This window comes from Uloborus diversus, chromosome 9 (assembly GCF_026930045.1).
Source record: "Uloborus diversus isolate 005 chromosome 9, Udiv.v.3.1, whole genome shotgun sequence".
Lineage (NCBI taxonomy): Eukaryota > Metazoa > Arthropoda > Arachnida > Araneae > Uloboridae > Uloborus > Uloborus diversus.
This window is the reverse complement of record NC_072739.1, coordinates 103,017,356-103,033,411: the sequence shown is the minus strand read 5'-3', so window position 1 is coordinate 103,033,411 and position 16,056 is coordinate 103,017,356. Positions and strand designations below refer to the sequence as shown.

Here is a 16,056-nt window from a genome sequence, read left to right as displayed (position 1 = left end):
AGAATTTTTAAATTTAAATGATTCACATAATTTTATTTAGTGTATAAAACATTTTCTTTGTTTTAAAATTATGAATAAACTTAAAACAAACCTCCTGCATCAAACCAAAAACCTATGAAAAATTGACACCTCTTTTTGAGGGACAAAATGTCTAGCCCTCTTAGTGTCTTTTTTTGAGAGGCTCTACTGTAGATTGTATTAATGGCATAACTTGTTTCACTTTCTCTCTAAAGTTGCTATAGTTTATAGCCAAACATCGTTGTGTGCCCATAGCTTTTTGAATTGCAACAGGTGTGCAAATGCATACATATTTTTTTGAATCTACAGCTCTTTCTGAATTTGATAACAATGATTTATTATATCTTTGTTTTAAAATAACAATAACAAGTTCTTTACAGGTCAAGAAAAGCATTGCCATTTACATTTTATACAAAAATATTTAATGAAACATAAACCATAAAAAAAATTACAAATATCATCTTTATATTTTATAAACATATATAATCTGTTCGTGATTGGGCAAACAGAATATGAATTTCTTTTAAGAATCTTCTTTGATATGCAGGAGCTGTTCATTTTTGGTCACACTTTCCCCAGTTTTGTGAAATATTTTCTCAACTGTTCCATCACAATGTGCTTTTATGACATACTAAAAACAAATACAACATATTTAACTCTTAAAAAAATCTCAAAATTAAAAATCAGAATTAATCCAGTCAGTTGGACTTTTAAGAGAAAATGTAATTTTATGAATGATTTTCTTTAAGAAAAGCTCAACAAAAATCATCAAGCACCTAATGCAAAATTGAAGTTGAGTAAAGAGTTTATAAATTTTGGCAGCACACAAATGCAGAAACGATAATAGGTTTGTCCAACAGAACATCAGAACTTCAATTAACAATACTGATTAGGACAATGCTGGATCTTGAACCGAGCAAACTGGGGCTTTTGCCCCAGGCGGCAACTTCTGAGGGCAGCAAATGCACTTGATTTCTGTCATTTTTATTTAAAAGAAAAGCTTGAAGGAGGGATGGTGAGGGGGTGCAGTTTCACAATTTGGCCTGGCTCGAAAAATCAAAGCTCTGGCACTGAGGCAAAAAGTGTATATTTAATGGAAAAATTAGAAAAACAGCAAAATCCATGCCCATGTTTTTTCTAAAAACATACATTTTTCAAAGCCGAGGAAGGGCAATTGACCCCCTAAATGACAAGCCTGTATGGGAGTGCTATTGAATTTTTTAAACAATTGCATACGCTCGTATGATGCAGGGTTTGAGCTGAGTTCAAACTTCTTTTAGCAAAAAAGCTAAAATTGGGGGAAACGCTTTAGCAAAATGCTAAAATGTAGAAGGATCACATATACAAACGAATACGTTGACATATTTTTTTTCACTGACTCAATGTGTTTCATCTCCAGTTGAAATCGAAATTCAAAATTCAGATATGACGTCTTTAGAGAAATAAATACACAGTAGCTAATGTTTCTTTAACCCTCTGAATGTCCGGGGTCCTGAGTAAGATACGTGAAATTCTTACTCATTTTTTTTTCTTTTTTTTTTTGAAGTAACTTGCCATGTAAATCAAGTGCCCTACCTTCTATCAATGCCTAGCTAGCGCCCTGGGACTCCGACTGTTTGACAACGAACATTTAGCATTGGAAAAAATAAGTGTAAAATGCTTTTGATTAGAAAAAAAAATAGAATCATACTCAGCATTGAGAGGAGTTTAATAATGCAATTATTGGGGGGGGGGGGGAATATAAATCCTAATTACGGCAAAAGTATTGCTGAATATATAGGTAGTCAAAACATGTCGACTAAAATTTATAAAAAAGATCAAGTTCTATCGCCATGCTAGATTTCTTGGATTGTGTATCATTTTTTTTTTTTCTTTTTTGAGCATAAAAGCTAAAATACTTTGCTTCATTTTCGCAATTTGTATAGTATTTTCGCATTTTGCGAAAAATGCGACTGTAGCGAAAACCTTGGTATGATGTTTTATAAATGTTTCAGATTATCCGAGAAATTCTCTCACTCGCGGTCACCATACCACCATATTCTGGCAGGGTTCGTTGATTTAAATCAACTTGATTTAAATCGTGATTAAAATTATGATTTAAATCAAGTGATTTTTATAAAAAAAAATCATTGATTTAAATCAATTGATTTGAATTAAGTGATTTTTTTAACCAAATCATTAATGAAAACCAGTTGATTTTACTTTTGCACTCTACTGTTCACTCTACTTTGTTTTCAAATTCAATCACTTTTGAATATGTTAGTATTTTCTAGGAGCATTTAGTGTCCCAAATATTTACGGATGTGCTCGATAAAGGAAAAAAAAATGATAGAAATCTTGTATAATTTGGTACTTACAGAAGGCAGCCTTTTATAACCTTGAAGTGATATTTTTAATATACCATTAACAGAAATTATGAAATTGGCATCAGTTAAACAAGATTCTGGCTAAGTACCAAACGGCACGAACTTGAGAAACATAGATCTGGATGAAATTCTGGATTTAAGTCAATTTGCACTAGATATGAACCCAGGTAAAGCGGTTTGAGTGCATAGGCCCTAGCTCAGCTGAAACGGAGGTTCAAAGATGCTAGTTCAGCTCTAGAAAAAGATTGGGTTTTCCCTTAAAATGAAGCTTTTTTTTGTTCTTTTCTGCAGTTGCATTGCATTATAAGCCAACTGCATACATTTGCAATATAGACTACACCCCCCTCCCCCCATACGTTGTAATGACAGTAGACGCCAATAGTGTTGATAGAGCAAATACTGTACCAAAGTTTTAAAATCCAATGAAAATGCCATTGCGATTCATGGGCGGATTTATGGGGGGGGGGGGCAGAGGGGGGCAATGCCCCCCCAGTTTTGGGAGGAGTTTATATAGTAACAACTTATCTTCCAAAATCTTAAAACAAAAACAAAAAAACATGATTTTTTCTTTTTTGAATAGTTTAATTAAAATGAAGAGAATAGCGAATGTCCTTTTCTGAAGGGAGAAAAGAAAAAGAAAAAAAACCGAGCATTATATACAAATAGTACAGCTGTCACTGGGGTACTGAAAATTGGTCTAAATTCACTATTTTGGACTGAAAAACATTTGGGCAAGTATATGAATGAAATTGGCTGATTTGAAATGTATGCTATTGCAAAAGAAGTACATAGATAAAAGGTTTTTGTACAGCCAAATATTATCAAATGTAACAGTTAACACCATGCTCAACGAATGTATGTAACAATGAAACAAAAAACTGGAAAAATTGTCCAACCATTGAACAAACAGAACGTAAAATCACTGTAAAAAATGCGTTAATTTTTTAGGTGAAAAAAATAGGAATCTCAATCCCTAGCAGTTCAAAACTAAATTTCTGATTTTATAGAATCATATACATTGTAAGGAAAACGTCAGAATAAAAGAAAAAGTGAGGGAGATATATTTCCGGCACGAAAGTTTTGCACAACTCTTGTAAGATCGCATTATTACCTGATGCAATGTTTTTATAACTGTGTTTTCTTTATTTTTTAAAGGAAAAAATTTGTATATATGAAACTAATAGTTAGAACTATACTTCATGCGCTTGGAAAATTTTCGGCTTGTCTTTTTTTTTTTTTTTTGGGAAGGAAAAGTAAATACTATCGCAAACTGAATAAACTTCAGTTATCTGAACGTTCTGATTAATTGAATCTTTTTACTTAGAGGGGAAATACTTTTTTCCTTACTTCCTAAATACTGTTTAAAAATTAAGGTAAGTCATAATCATCTAAGTCTAAATGAGACAGTTACTGTCATTATTGAAATCTGAGTACTACAGTCATCAAAAGTTTTGGAAAAATTTGCTGAAATTTGATAAAAACCGATAAAAACGGTACACAGATTGGTAAAATCTTAAAAATCCTTTAACTGTAAAAACTGACAAATTTTCGTTACAATTACAAAAAAGCAAACAAAAATCTGCAGGTAAGAGTGAATTACATGCAGGGCCAGATTTGCCTATAAGATAAACAAGCTATAACTTAGGGCCCTTGCTTTGAAGTGGGCCCCTAACTCCCAAAAAATTGTGATTCATTCCTTAAAAAAATGGAAAATGCTTGAAAAACTAATTTCATTTTCAAGTACTTGAAAACCTTGAATATTTGGAAACGTGTGGCTACAAACCTTAAATTTTAAAATTTCTAACAAATTGTAGGTGGATGAATGCCAAAATGTGTCAAATTCAGCTCCTTGCTACATCCTGCATCAAAAATGTAAAAATCGTGGTTCTCGCGTTTGTAACATATTACTTGAAATAAATTTTTGTGACTCACATGCTTCATATCTTGCTATTTATTTATCCCCGAATGCAGAATTTTGGAAATTCTTTTGTATTGATTGCTTTTATCTTACTTTTACTGCATATTGTTAATCTGTTTAGCCCGGGGAAAAAAATGATACACTACCCCTATTCCTTTTCGTTTTCTGTATTACTTATAATTAAAAAAAAGTTGTGATGAGAAATTAAAAAAAAAATTTTTTTTTCTTTTAAACTTAAAATAGCCGTTTCTTACGAAGAACAATACTGTACAACTGTATAATCTACTACTCAATTTCAGAGATTGGAAAGTGCAAATTATTGATAGGTTCTAAAATCCCTGGAAAGAATTGGCGCAGTATAGCCTACCAGGGCTCTTGAGCCAAAAACCCAATCTAACCAACCAAACCTTGAAAATAATTTGACAAGTCTTTGAAACTCCTAAGCAAAGTGTGCTTCAATTTTATTTCTTATCAAGTGTATAAATTAAGAATTGTTCAAATGGGTAGTATGCTACTCTCTTGATACCTATTCTCTAAATGTGTGCACCATTTCTTTTCAAGTATTAACTTGCATCACAAAGCATAAAACTTTGGAGTAACCCTCGGGCCTCCTAAAATTAGAGAAATTCTATATCCCACTTAAAAGGGAGCCCTGCATTACTCTCTTAATACCAGCCCCCTCTCTTTTAAGATCAATTCAAAAAGGACAGCATGATTACACACAGTAATGAAAACGACACATAAAAAAGTAAAGAATGGCCTTATGCATCACAGAAAACAGACAGAAACTTGGGAGAGGGGAGGGGAGGGCAACTAAAAATGTTACTCCAAAAAAAAAAAATCCTGCCCCCCCAGGAACTCAGTCCTAAATCCGCCTATGCTGGTGTCCTGAAAATCAGTCTGGTCCATACGGCACGACTTTGAGGATAACAAGTCTGAATAAAATTTATTCTAATTCATACTAGATATGAGCCTAGGCACAGTGGCGTCAGAGCATAGCCTTTGGTATGGCTGTTAGAGAGTTAAAATTTGCTTGTTTGGCTCCAGAACCGCAGTAGCGATTCCTTTAGAATTTAAAGTTTTGTCACAATATTTGCCTTTCCAACACATTTGGCGTATACATTTTGAATGCATACATTTAGCTCATACTGCAATGCAATAGCAAGAAAGGGTAAAAAAAGACTTAACTTCAATGGATCACTATTGCTTTTCAGGAGTAAACTAGCAACTTTGGACCTTTGTTGCTGTCAAACTAGGGCCTTTGCAGTCAAACCGCTTTACCTGGGTTTATATCTAGTGCCAATTGACCCAAGCTCAGATTTTCATCCGGATTCGTGACCCTCAAGGTCCTGCCGTTTGGTAGTTAGAGTTCCAGGTAAATGAAAGTTCTACTGTAATATTACTCAAAATACGTACAGAGGTGATTTATGCATATGTAGGATGGGCACTTCCTGGCTAAACACATTTAGGTGAGCAGCAAAATTTGACTTATAACCTTAGACATTTTTAGTTTAAACAATTTCATAAGCATTGCCAGATAAATTAAGCATATCCAAATATCAAAAAATGCATTCAATTTTTGAATACACTGATAAACACAGTTTCAGAACAATGAAAAAAATGCGTATCAAAATGAAATTTAAAAAAAATTGTAATCCAAGAGTCAAACAATAGAGTATAAAAGCATGCTCAAGATGATTTAATGTGATAGTTTATTTTAAATTACACTTACTTTTTACAATATTATATAGTGCAATAAAATCAAACTAGAAATTCAATAGTAATATTTCATTTTTATTTACATTCAATTTTAATTACTTACTATCAAGATCCACAACATGATTTTACCTCAAAATTTTTTTAAATTATTATAATTCATGAATATTTTAATTATACATGCTATGCATTGACTTAAAAAAAATATATCTAGCACCTGGCTAGTCAGTCAAGCAATGCATACTCTGGCATACTGCACACAGGTGTAAAAGGTGTACCTATATTTCCAATTATCTTTCCATAATTTTAGGTGTATTCATCATACAATAGGCACCTTTTTCTAACTCAAAAGGCAATAAAATATTTTTTTCAAAAGGAGGTCAAATGCATGATGATTGTCTAAAAATAATGTGGGTGTGAATAATAAAAGCATGAAATTCAAATAAATCTGGCATAGTTTGAAAGTCATTTTAAAAGAGCTGATGCGTGCATCACATGACTTCCTTTTACTCCAATTTAATGTCATTTTCTTATTATTGGCAGTTTTAATATGATTCAATAGTTTACTCTCTAAATATCACCAACAGTGGCCAAATTGAAACCAGAAAAAAAAAAAAAAAACACCAAATTTGTCGCCAAGCTGGCGACCAAAAAGACTGGCGATATATCGCCAAGTGTCCGCCAAATTATAACACCACTTGAGTTTACATCGAAATTAACAATGATTTCCCCCCAAAAAAGGGCAAAAGACCCCCTTTGGAGCATCCAAATACAACCAAAAAGGAAGGTGCACAACTAGACTCCACTAGGAGTCTATGTACCAAATTTCAACTTTCTAGGACGTTCTGTTATTGAGTTATAAGACATACATACATATGCACATACATACGTACATACCGACATCATGAGAAAACTCTTTGTAATTAACTCGGGTATCATCAAAATTGATATTTCGGGTGTCTGTATGTTCCTAGGTGTGGTCGGGTTGAAAAAAAAACTCAGCATTCACTTGGGGGTGAGCAAAATGGAAATTAAGCCCGATTTTTGGGCTAAAATTTTTTTCGCGAATACACTTCCTTTTTCGTAAAAGGAAGTAAAAACATATTACATATGTTTATTTACAGGAGTGGAAAATGATTGCTTATTTATGGATCAAAATAACAGTGAAGATGTAGAGAATGTGATGATATCAAAGTGCCTAAAATATACTAATAGAAAATGAATGTGAAGAGCTTTTCACACAATCAGGTAGAGAATTTGTTCAATTCATTAGGCATGCAATTCGAAAAGAAAATAAACATCTAGATGCACTCATTCTTTTCTCTTCCCTACTCTACTAATGTCTATTATTCATAAAGCATGAGATAAACACCAGTAAATTTTGATCTTTTTACTTTCTTGTATATCTAATATATAGAAGAAAGTATTGGATTTGTGCAAATTTTTGAATTCCAAATTTTCGAATTGCAAATTTCGACGTATTCAAACGTTTTTGAGGTGTGCTGAGTCCATTTCGACCACTTTTGAAAAATGTCTGTCTGTGTGGTGTGTCACATATGTGTGTGACCAGTTTTTTTGTAACCGCTCCACAGCAAAAACTACTACATGAAATCAAACAAAATTTGGTACATATATGTGCCGCTATGTGAACTTGTGCCCCTTGGTTTTTGGCGCGAATTCCTCCACGGGGGGGTGAAGTAATGGGATGTTTCTTGAGTTATGCGTTCCTGCTATTCCCCAGGAAGTAACGCAGAATCAAACAAACTTTAGTCCACATGTTGCCCCTAACAGGTACAGATGCTGATTCAATTTTGATGTCAATAGCTTAAACGGGGGTTGAACTATAGAATGTTTTTTGTCATCAATTGTGACTGCTGTATCTCAAGAAATAATGAACGGAATCAAACAAAAATGTATCGTCAAGTAGTCCTTAGAGGGTATAAGAGCCGATTATATTTTGGCGTCAACAGCTGAAAAGGGGGCAGCGAAATCAAACGTTCTTTTTTTTTCCATTGTGAGTACCATATCTAAAGAAGTAATGCTACGTTCTAGATGTAATTTGGAATAAATGAATTCATATGTAAATAGGTGTTGGTTTAATTTTGGCGCCAATAGCTCCGTGGGGGACTGTTTTTTTTTGTGTGAATAAAAATAGCTTTATAATTCCAACAATAAGAAAGATAAATCATAGTAAACTGTCGTCTGCATATTTGTATGACTTTAATTTTTAGAAAATAACCAAACAATCGCGATGATTTAAACTTTTTAACTGTTTGCCATCTTGTGTTTGTTAACAAATGAATGTTTTTGTAATTATTTTAAGCAACGATTTTAAAATAATTTTCAATTTTTCATTCTTGTGCTTTGCCATTGAGATAAATCGAGAATTGGGATGGTCGTCAAGTTTTGGAGTGTGTAATTTTGTTTTTGTTGAGAATATTGTATCCTCGTCAAGCATGGGGGGGGGGGGGGGGGGGATCAGAATTATAAAAAAGATATAGAAGAAAGTTTCGTGATGGCCACAACATACTAGCTTTTTTTGTAAAGAAAATCAGCATTATGTTCCAAAATATACTGTATTTAACAACCCAGTGAAGATTTAAACTTTTAAACTATCAGTAAAAATAACTGTGCAATTGAAGCTGTTTTCAGTTTTGAATCAACCAGACAAGAAAAATTGTATGATATGGGTGACAACAAGAAAATTATGACAACATATTAACTTCCAATTTTACCTCCATTTTCATTGCAGTCATAACTACAAGAGGCTGTCCTTTTTTCACATGGTCTCCCAGGTTTACGCTGATTTTGTCAATCATGCCGGGCATAGGAGCAACTGCTCCTCGGCTACTGGTGTCTGAAGAAGAAGCTGTTACAAACTTTGGCAGAGGCAGACTGAATTCATAGCTAAAAGTCTAGACAAAAATATGGAAGCAGCAGAAGTTTAGTATTTGAATAGGAAATTTATTTCAGAAATTTATCAAATCATATAAACAAGTAAAGGATTAGGCAGGACAGAAGAGATATTTTTGCTAGTGGACTGGATCTGGGTCTTGAATTGGATCTGGAGATATTTGTGCCTATCCTAAAGAACAGGCTTCATTGCAGATTACATGCAATTCTATGTAATAAAATATCAAGACAATGTGACAAGCTGTCTCTTTCAAAAAATCAGTAATCCAACGTTATAAAGCACAAAATTTGCAAAATATTGCAGACACGTGTTTTGGTGTTACAAGGAACACCTTTTTCAATGCAAAGAAGTGTGAGCTTCTGGATGAAAAGTCATCCGAGAAAAGCAACACGGTGGAACAGGAGATAGTATAAATATCAAAAAATACAAATACAAAAGTGACGACCAGCAACAGGCTCTGGGCCCAGCTAGACTGGTCCTAGTCAATTTACAGTCCCCAGTGAAGATCAATGGCCCTCTTAAAACTATCTACTCCTTTGCTCATTACCACCTCTTCTGGTAAACTGTTCCAAGGTTCCACTACCCTGCTAGAATAATAATTTTTCCTAACATCCATGTTAGCCTGAGATTTAAATAGCTTAAAACAATGACCCCTTGTCCTGTTTTCAGTGCTAAACTTCAGCCCCGTAACATTCATTTTAATAATTTAAACAACTGAATCATGTCCTCTCGGTCTCTTCTTTGCACAAGACTGTACATTTTTAGCCTTCTAAGCCTGGAATCATATTCTAAGTGAGAAAGTCCATTTATTAGCCTTGTAGCTCGCCTTTGAACCCTTTCCAATACATTAATGTCTTTCTTAAGATAAGGAGACCAAAACTGAACATCATACTCCAAATGAGGTCTTACCAAACTTCTATATAAGGGCAGAAGAACTTCTTTAGATTTGTTTGAAATAGATCTATTGATAAACCCAAGCATCTTATTGGCCTTGTTACTAGCAATGCTGCACTGTTGGCTAAACTTTAAATCCTGACTTATTACGACCCCCAGATCAGTAACTTTGTCTGCCTGACAAATGACTGAACCCTACAAATAATAACTTGTACACTTATTTCCATGCCCTAAATGTAGCACTTGACATTTCTCAACATTAACAGCCATACCCCATTTATCAGCCCACTCCGTAATATGATCTAGATCCTTTTGCAGCTGTTTTGCTTGTTCTTCATTTTCTACAGTCCCCATAACTTTGACATCATCAGCAAAACAATTCATGTTCCCTGAATTATTTTTGTGAATATCGTTCATAAAAACAATGAACAAAACAGGCCCTAACACTGATCCTTGAGGAACCCCGCTTAAAACCTCACTCCAATTAGAATAATTTCCCCTTACAACTACCCTTTATTTCCTTCCGGTCAGCCAGTTTTTTACCCAAATGAAAGTTTTCCCTCCTATTCCTATATCAGCTAATTTGCTAAGTAGAGCAACATGCGGTACCTTATCGAAAGCTTTTTGAAAATCAATGTAAACAACATCTACAGGCTTCTTATTGTCCAAAGCCATAGTAACTTTATCATGGAAATGTAATAAATTAGTTGCACAAGATTTACCTTTCCTGAAACCGTACTGAAAACTAGTCAATAGATTATTAGTCTCTAGAAAATTTACTATTTTAGTTTTTATCAATGCTTCAAAAATTTTGCAAACCACAGAAGTTAGACTCACAGGTCTATAATTTCCCGCACTCCCTTTAGACCCTTTCTTGAAGAGCGGTGTAATGTTAGCCAGCTTCCAGTCCTCTGGCACTGTCCCCGAGTTATAAGAAGCATTGAAAATATTTACGATTACATCTGCTAATTCCTCCGCACATTCAACTAAAATTTTTGGATAAATATTATCAGGTCCCGGAGCCTTAATCTCTTTAATTTTTTTCAAATGAAGTAAAACGTCATCCCTGGAAAATACTAAGTCCTCAAGCTGTACTATAGCTTGTGTCTTGTTGGTGTCAACTGTTGAGACACAGTTATCGTAAAAAAACACTCGAAAAAAAGTGATTAAGAACATTAGCAATATCACTATCGTCCTGAATTAAAATTCCGTGCTCATCAACCAGTGGCCCAATATGATTATTTCAAACTTTCCCCAAATAAATAGAATTTAAACAAAACAAAAAAGATAAAATGACACCTGGAGGCAAAATTTATTACATAATTCCATCAGGAAAAACCGTTAGGTAATAAATTTTCCAAGAAAACCCATAAACAATGCAAAAAGTCCAAAAATGAAACCACTCTGAATAAATTAGCAATAAATTTACCAGCGGGGGGGGGGGGGACTATGTATGGGAAACAATATATCACGTGTCTGCAATATTTTGAAATTTTTGTGCTTTATAACGTTGGATTACTGATTTTTTTGAATTTTCAGCACAAAGATATTTATGCGTTATTAAGCTGTCTCTTTGCTTGCCTTCAACCCCTCCTACACTTTAATGTGCTTTTCGACTGACACCAAATACACACCATAGTTCATTTTAATAATATTTAAATTGATTTATTGATATATTGAATCTTTGCTGTGAATTCTTTAGCTACTCAGATTGTATACAAATAACTTCTATCTGAAACACGAAACTGAAGAATAGAAATTAAATTGTGTATTGATAATAAAGATGAAAGTCTGGATTTCTGGGTCTATGTGACGCGCATAGTACCTGGACCATTTGGCCGATTTTCATGAAATTTGGCACAAAATTAGTTGGCAGCATAGGGGTGTGCACCTCGAAGCAATTTTTTGAAAATTCGATTTTATTCTTCTTTTATTTCAATTTATTTTAAGCCCATTCATTTTTCACATTAAATTGAATGGGGAGGATATATTTTATTAACATTTTTAAGTTTTAGGTCATTTGAAAGCTTGAAATTTTCTGCAGCAGATGAAGTTTGTTCAAAGTTTCTATGAACATTTGGAAAGCTGCAGGAATCATTTAAGAAAATCAAACTCCAAAGCCTATCTTAGCACACCAAACGATTCTAAATGATTAAGCTTGAGGATGAAATCAAAAATTAAAGATAACTTCTGTTTTGAAAGTAAATTCCATTTAGCTTTTGTTTATTACCATGGTTATGTCTTTTACTCACTTTGATTGTTCCTTTTTTAAAAACATTTTCAAAAACGTAATCCAAATCCTTTTCTTTTATTAAGAAAAAACTAAATTGAAATATTTTAACTATTAAGAAAAAGTCATCTGCTTTTATTTTCTAAGTATTTATGGAATTACGTTCAGTAAATTATTTTAATATTGCTATTACAATGCTCTTTCTATCGTGTTTAATTTTAGAAAAATGTTTTATTTTGCGTTTTAAGCAAAGAAGAGAAACTTCCTTCTCCCTTTTAAAAAACTTCTAAGGCTGGTTTCTGTTTAGCTGCATACTAAGTTTTTAAATCTGCAAAAAATATGAAGAGATTTTGAAAAAAGAAAAAAAAAATTAAGGCATAGTAGAGGTTAACTGTAAATATACAAGCGAACCAAATGCCTGTATAATTTCCTATTACAAGCAAAGCCGTGAGGATACCGCTTGTATTTAGTATATACTTAACCCTAAAAATGCATGTTTTTTAAAAAACAATTTAAAATTTGTACTTTGGCTTTAAATTTCTGTTCAAATCATGAGAAAAATAGTTCAAAAATCATCGTTTAATTTAGGGTTGGTTTATGGTTGAACAACTGCTTAGCAACATTGGGATTTAACTGAAAAAACATGAAATAATTTACCATAAAATGTCCCAAAACACCGAGAAAAATATTAAAAATGCCTTACTATTTTAAGTAGTAGTAAAACTTCATTCAACATAGAATGAAAAGTATTTTCATTCACTGGCGTATCCAGACGATCCTTTTGGGAGAGGTGAATAACAAATGTTTTATTGGGGTGGGGGGTGGGGGATTAGTAAAAATAAAATTTAAAAAAAGTTTAAGAACTGAAGCATGATAGTTTTTTTTTTTCCCCTCAATAATGTGTATGATTCAGACAGTTTGAATGAAAGTTAAAAGTGTTTGGAGTAACACAAACAGAATAAAAAATTGAAAATTAAAATAAAAAAAAAATGGAAGTATTGCTATGATCCATTATCTAAGTTAAAGCCTTCAACTTTTGATTTGTTTGAGGACTTGTGAGGTATTTTCAGTAGCAATTTGGGTCCTCAGTTGTACTTTTTTTCTTGAAAGGCTGCAGTATCAAGATGGCATCTCATTCTGCCAGTTTTCGTACCAAACATAATGAAATACAAAAATTGCAATTGTAAATAAAATTTGAAGAGAGTTATTGGTTTGTTTGTTGATCAAGCTGTTTAAAAGCCATAACACATTTCCCCATCAGTTGAAGTGTTTGCTGTATCTTCCCTGAAATTTTTTGTTAGGAACGCATCTTTAGAAGCTTTTTGATGGTCAATAGGAGGAAGAGAGGTTTGAAGAACTCTCTCCTCTAAATTTTTGAAATTTAAGGGTATATTTTCAAAAATACAATTGTCGCCATCTTTGGTGGCAAGAAGTAAGAGGATGATATTCAGGAATTCTCCCTAGTCGATTTTTGACATTTTAGCTCCAAAGTGCAATTTTAAATCTTTAATGATGATAAAAACAACTGGGTTTGGGGGCTTTTCCCCAGCAAAATTTTGGAAACTCTAAAAACACAGTAGTAAGCCACCTTTGATGACATAGCAGAAGACTTGAGATTGAAAACTTTTCCCCAGAAATGTTTCAATGTAGAAGTTCCAAAAACAAGAGCGCCCATATGAGGGGGCAAGTGGGGCTTCAAGCCCCCCTTTGAAATTAGAACTTCCTTGCTTATAGTACTTTTTTCTTTGCAAAAATGTAAAAAAAATTCTTCTCTAGCAACTAATAAATAAGTTATTAAAAATGTCAAATTTTAATAACTCTAATCTGCACTGAAATCGGTTTCAATGGGGAAAATATCTTGCTAAACCATGGGGAAAATATCTGAGCCCCCTCCCCCTAAATTTTTGATTTTTTTTTCAGTAGCATTGTTTTTCAGACGGAGACTTTTGTGACGTGTCAATTAGGTTCACAAGATGGTAAATTTTGACATCATTTGATAATTTAAGGTTTATTTTGCAACGAAACAAAACAAAATTTCCCCAGTCAGTTCCAATCAGAAAGCAAGCCACTGTAAGTGGGAAAAAAAAAAAAAACCTCGAAAGTAACCTTCCTTCAAAAAAAAAAGAAAATGTGTATTGCATATAATATGTGCTTGTTATTTTTTATGGTAGGGCATTATTAATGGATTTGATTATATGCCAATAAAGTAATCAATTCTGAAGCAATCATCGTTACTGCGGTTTGTTCATTTTTTTTAAAAATAAATTATTATAGGTTCCTTTTACAGTTTTTATAGTGAAGTTTAATTTTTATTTATTGAATAGCTATGGTAAATTCTTTAGCACTGGTTTAGGGGAGGTAACTTACTGCTCAAATGTTTGCTTATTTAGTTTTAATATAACTTTTATAAAATTATTCATCATTAAACAATATTTTTCTTGTTAAAATAACAAATGACATTGTTAGTAAATATTTTTACAAAATTAAATTGTTTATTAATATTAATAAGATATGTATAGAACTCTTATATTCATTTTTAAGCTAAATAGAGTATATTTTTTATAAGACTATTTTTTTCCTAACCTTGATTTTTTCTGGCATGCTGGAAAGGACTCGGCAAGTGTTATTGAAAATCTGGTGACCCCCGAATTTTGAGGCATGCCGGATAATGTAGGGTAATATGGTAAATAAACATAAAATGAAATAAAATAAAAATAAATAAAATAAATCCAGAACAAAAATTGATTTGATAGCAAAAACTAATTGTACAAAAGCCATGTACTTAGAATAGAGTTAAATATTTTGCAGCTGAAAAATATAAAACCTACTTTCGTAAACAAATGTACTTCCCCTTCATTTAAAAGGGTTCGTACAGTAAATGTTTTATCGTTCACAGAGCAGTTTAAAATTGTAGGATCATCTATAGAATGGGAACCAGAAACCAAATATTTTTGGGTACCAATTTGAAAAATGTAACCTCCATCATCTTCATATTGGACATCGACAGAAAAATCTGAAAATATACAAACATAACAGAATAAATAAATAAATGGAAATGACATCTAACAAAAAATAAGAAAAAAAAAAACAATATAAAGCACAGAAGGCAAAATTAGCATAAACAAATGTTTCAACAATTTTTATTAAATTCCATTTTTTGAAGTTAAAAAAAAATCAGAACCAAAAAATGGGGGGAGGGATCACAGTAGACATTGAATATATTTAATTCGTATGATTTGTTACAATGATTTTTTTTCATAAAAGAAGAACTTTATTTCAACATATGCAATGGAAGTCAAGCACACAAGATATACTATAAAGTTAGTTTCTAACAAGAGAGTTTGCAAATAATGGAGAAGCATAGGCAGCTTGTACGGGAAGGCAAGGCCCTAACTTTTTAGAGTTAAAAATTAATAATTGCTTGAAAAATGGTTGTTTATTGGGTGGATTTATTTCACGAAAGTAAACACTAAAAATTCTAAATAAATGGACTTTTCTCATCTTATTTTATAAGAATGGAACTTTAAAATGGAAAGGGAAAGTTTATAGTGGCCATCCATCCTGATTTTGATGTTATATCCGACATTTTTAACCGGTAACATTAAAAGCCAATAATATAGTCCAATTTTACAAAAGAAAAAAAACCCCTGACCCCTACACTTCTTTTGCCCCCCCCCCCCACACACACACTTTTTTGGTGCACCAGTCATCTATGATGTTAAGATACATTAAAATGTCATTTTACCTTAAATTGCCCACTTAATTTTTATTTTTGCAATTAACATTACATTCACTTACAAATTGAAGGCAACTTGCTCACCAACTAAATAATATTTAGTTTAATAAAGCACAAGAGCTCATGGGGTTGAGAGCAGGGCCGGATTAAGCCAGCGCGGGGCCCGTAGCAAATCTTACCAAGAAACCCAGGTTTTTGTATGATAAACAATCATGGAGATGGGTGGTGCACTAATAATACATATATGCATACATACATGCGTAC

General features: G+C 32.8%; 1 protein-coding gene across 1 annotated transcript in view; it reads right to left on the bottom strand.

The window, feature by feature from the left end:
- Window positions 1–417: 417 nt before the first annotated feature.
- Window positions 418–16,056, bottom strand: part of LOC129229560 (methylcrotonoyl-CoA carboxylase subunit alpha, mitochondrial-like) — a 68,842-nt gene continuing 53,203 nt past the window's right edge. Inside the window, exons 14-16 of the mRNA XM_054863887.1 lie at window positions 14,885–15,069; window positions 8,754–8,933; window positions 418–649 (exon numbers count right to left, since the gene is read on the bottom strand). Coding sequence (XP_054719862.1) covers window positions 542–649; window positions 8,754–8,933; window positions 14,885–15,069 — 473 coding nt within the window. The 3' untranslated portion in view covers window positions 418–541. The remainder of the gene's footprint in view (window positions 650–8,753; window positions 8,934–14,884; window positions 15,070–16,056) is intronic.